This window comes from Saprolegnia diclina (genome assembly GCF_000281045.1).
Source record: "Saprolegnia diclina VS20 unplaced genomic scaffold supercont1.177, whole genome shotgun sequence".
In the NCBI taxonomy this organism is placed as follows: Eukaryota; Oomycota; class Saprolegniomycetes; order Saprolegniales; family Saprolegniaceae; genus Saprolegnia; species Saprolegnia diclina.
This window is the reverse complement of record NW_008246244.1, coordinates 45,332-46,540: the sequence shown is the minus strand read 5'-3', so window position 1 is coordinate 46,540 and position 1,209 is coordinate 45,332. Positions and strand designations below refer to the sequence as shown.

General features: G+C 60.4%; 1 protein-coding gene across 1 annotated transcript; it reads right to left on the bottom strand.

Annotated features, from left to right (window-relative positions):
* Positions 1 to 26: 26 nt before the first annotated feature.
* SDRG_17011 (hypothetical protein) lies at positions 27 to 1,120 on the bottom strand (the record flags this gene model as incomplete). The annotated part of the gene is made up of 2 exons (XM_008623244.1): positions 507 to 1,120; positions 27 to 451 (listed from the first exon to the last, which is right to left on the bottom strand). Coding segments are annotated over exons 1-2 (1,008 nt in total), but the record flags the coding sequence as incomplete, so codon positions are not given.
* Positions 1,121 to 1,209: the final 89 nt, after the last annotated feature.

Here is a 1,209-nt window from a genome sequence, read left to right as displayed (position 1 = left end):
AGACTGTCGTCTTGGCAAATGAGGACCGAGATCCAGCAGAGCCCAAAGATACCAATGGCGTAGACTCCCGCCATTCGCCCCAAGGGCGACACGAACGAACGCTTGTGTGCTGGAAACTTGGCGCCAAGGTACAAAAACCCGTACGCGTGGGCCATGTAGGTCGGCATTGCAAAGAGGAAGGACACATTGTACAGATTCCGACCAAGAACGGGAATTGTTTGGGCCAGCCACGCGAGGCCGAAGCTCAATAGGCTGCAGACGACGAGCGTTCGAGGGTAGCAGTTGTATCCCAGTAGTGGCCGGGCCAGGCGGCGATAGACCAAACTCGACTTGGCAAGACCCGTGAGGATGTTGGACGAGGTGAGGACGAAGGCGCCGATCGCAGGAATTAGCAGAGGCAGCGAGACGAGGGCCGCCGACGACTCATCGATGCCCAGCACCTCTTGAAAACCTAGTCATCACTTCGATATGAGCTCATGAGCATAACAGTCCCTCCTCCCACGCACCTCGGGTGAGTCCCCCCGCTGTCGTCGTCGGTGGCACGATCGTCGAGGACGCAAACACCAGCGCACTGACAATAAGCACCGAGTACGACCCGCGGGCTTGTCCCACCGGCACGATATCGATTGGTCGTTGGACGTGGTCGGCGAATGACGAGAGCGCGTCGATACCGATAAAACTGTGGGTGTACAGAGGCAGCAGCTTCAGTATGGTCCAGCCACTGTCGGACGACGCAGCCTTTGCCGACACCTCGTCATGCAAGGCGCGCCACACGCCTGCGCAGTAGAGCGCAACTAGACCAAGACCGAAGACGACGACGCCGGCAGTGAGGTGCCAAAACCACCGGTTCTGAAGAATGTGAAATAGCACAGCGGCCGCGTGCGTGCCAAACCAGATGAGCGGCACAAACACCGTCCCGAGCGTCGGCGCCACGAGGTCGCCAAGCGTGAGCGTGAGTGCACTCGTGTACAGAATGTAGTAGAGACACTCGCACGCGCCGACGACAAAGCCGAGGTAGTACCCCAGCGAACACCGACTGAGACCAAAGACGCCACCGCCAAAGGGCAATGCACTCGAGACTTCGGCCATGCTCAACGTCAAACTCACGTACGCAGCGCCGACGACGACGAGGCTGACGATCTGGGCGGCCAAGCTCGAGGCGGCGCCGGCGGCCCAGCCGTGGACAAGGCCGCCGAGCGCCAGCACCGT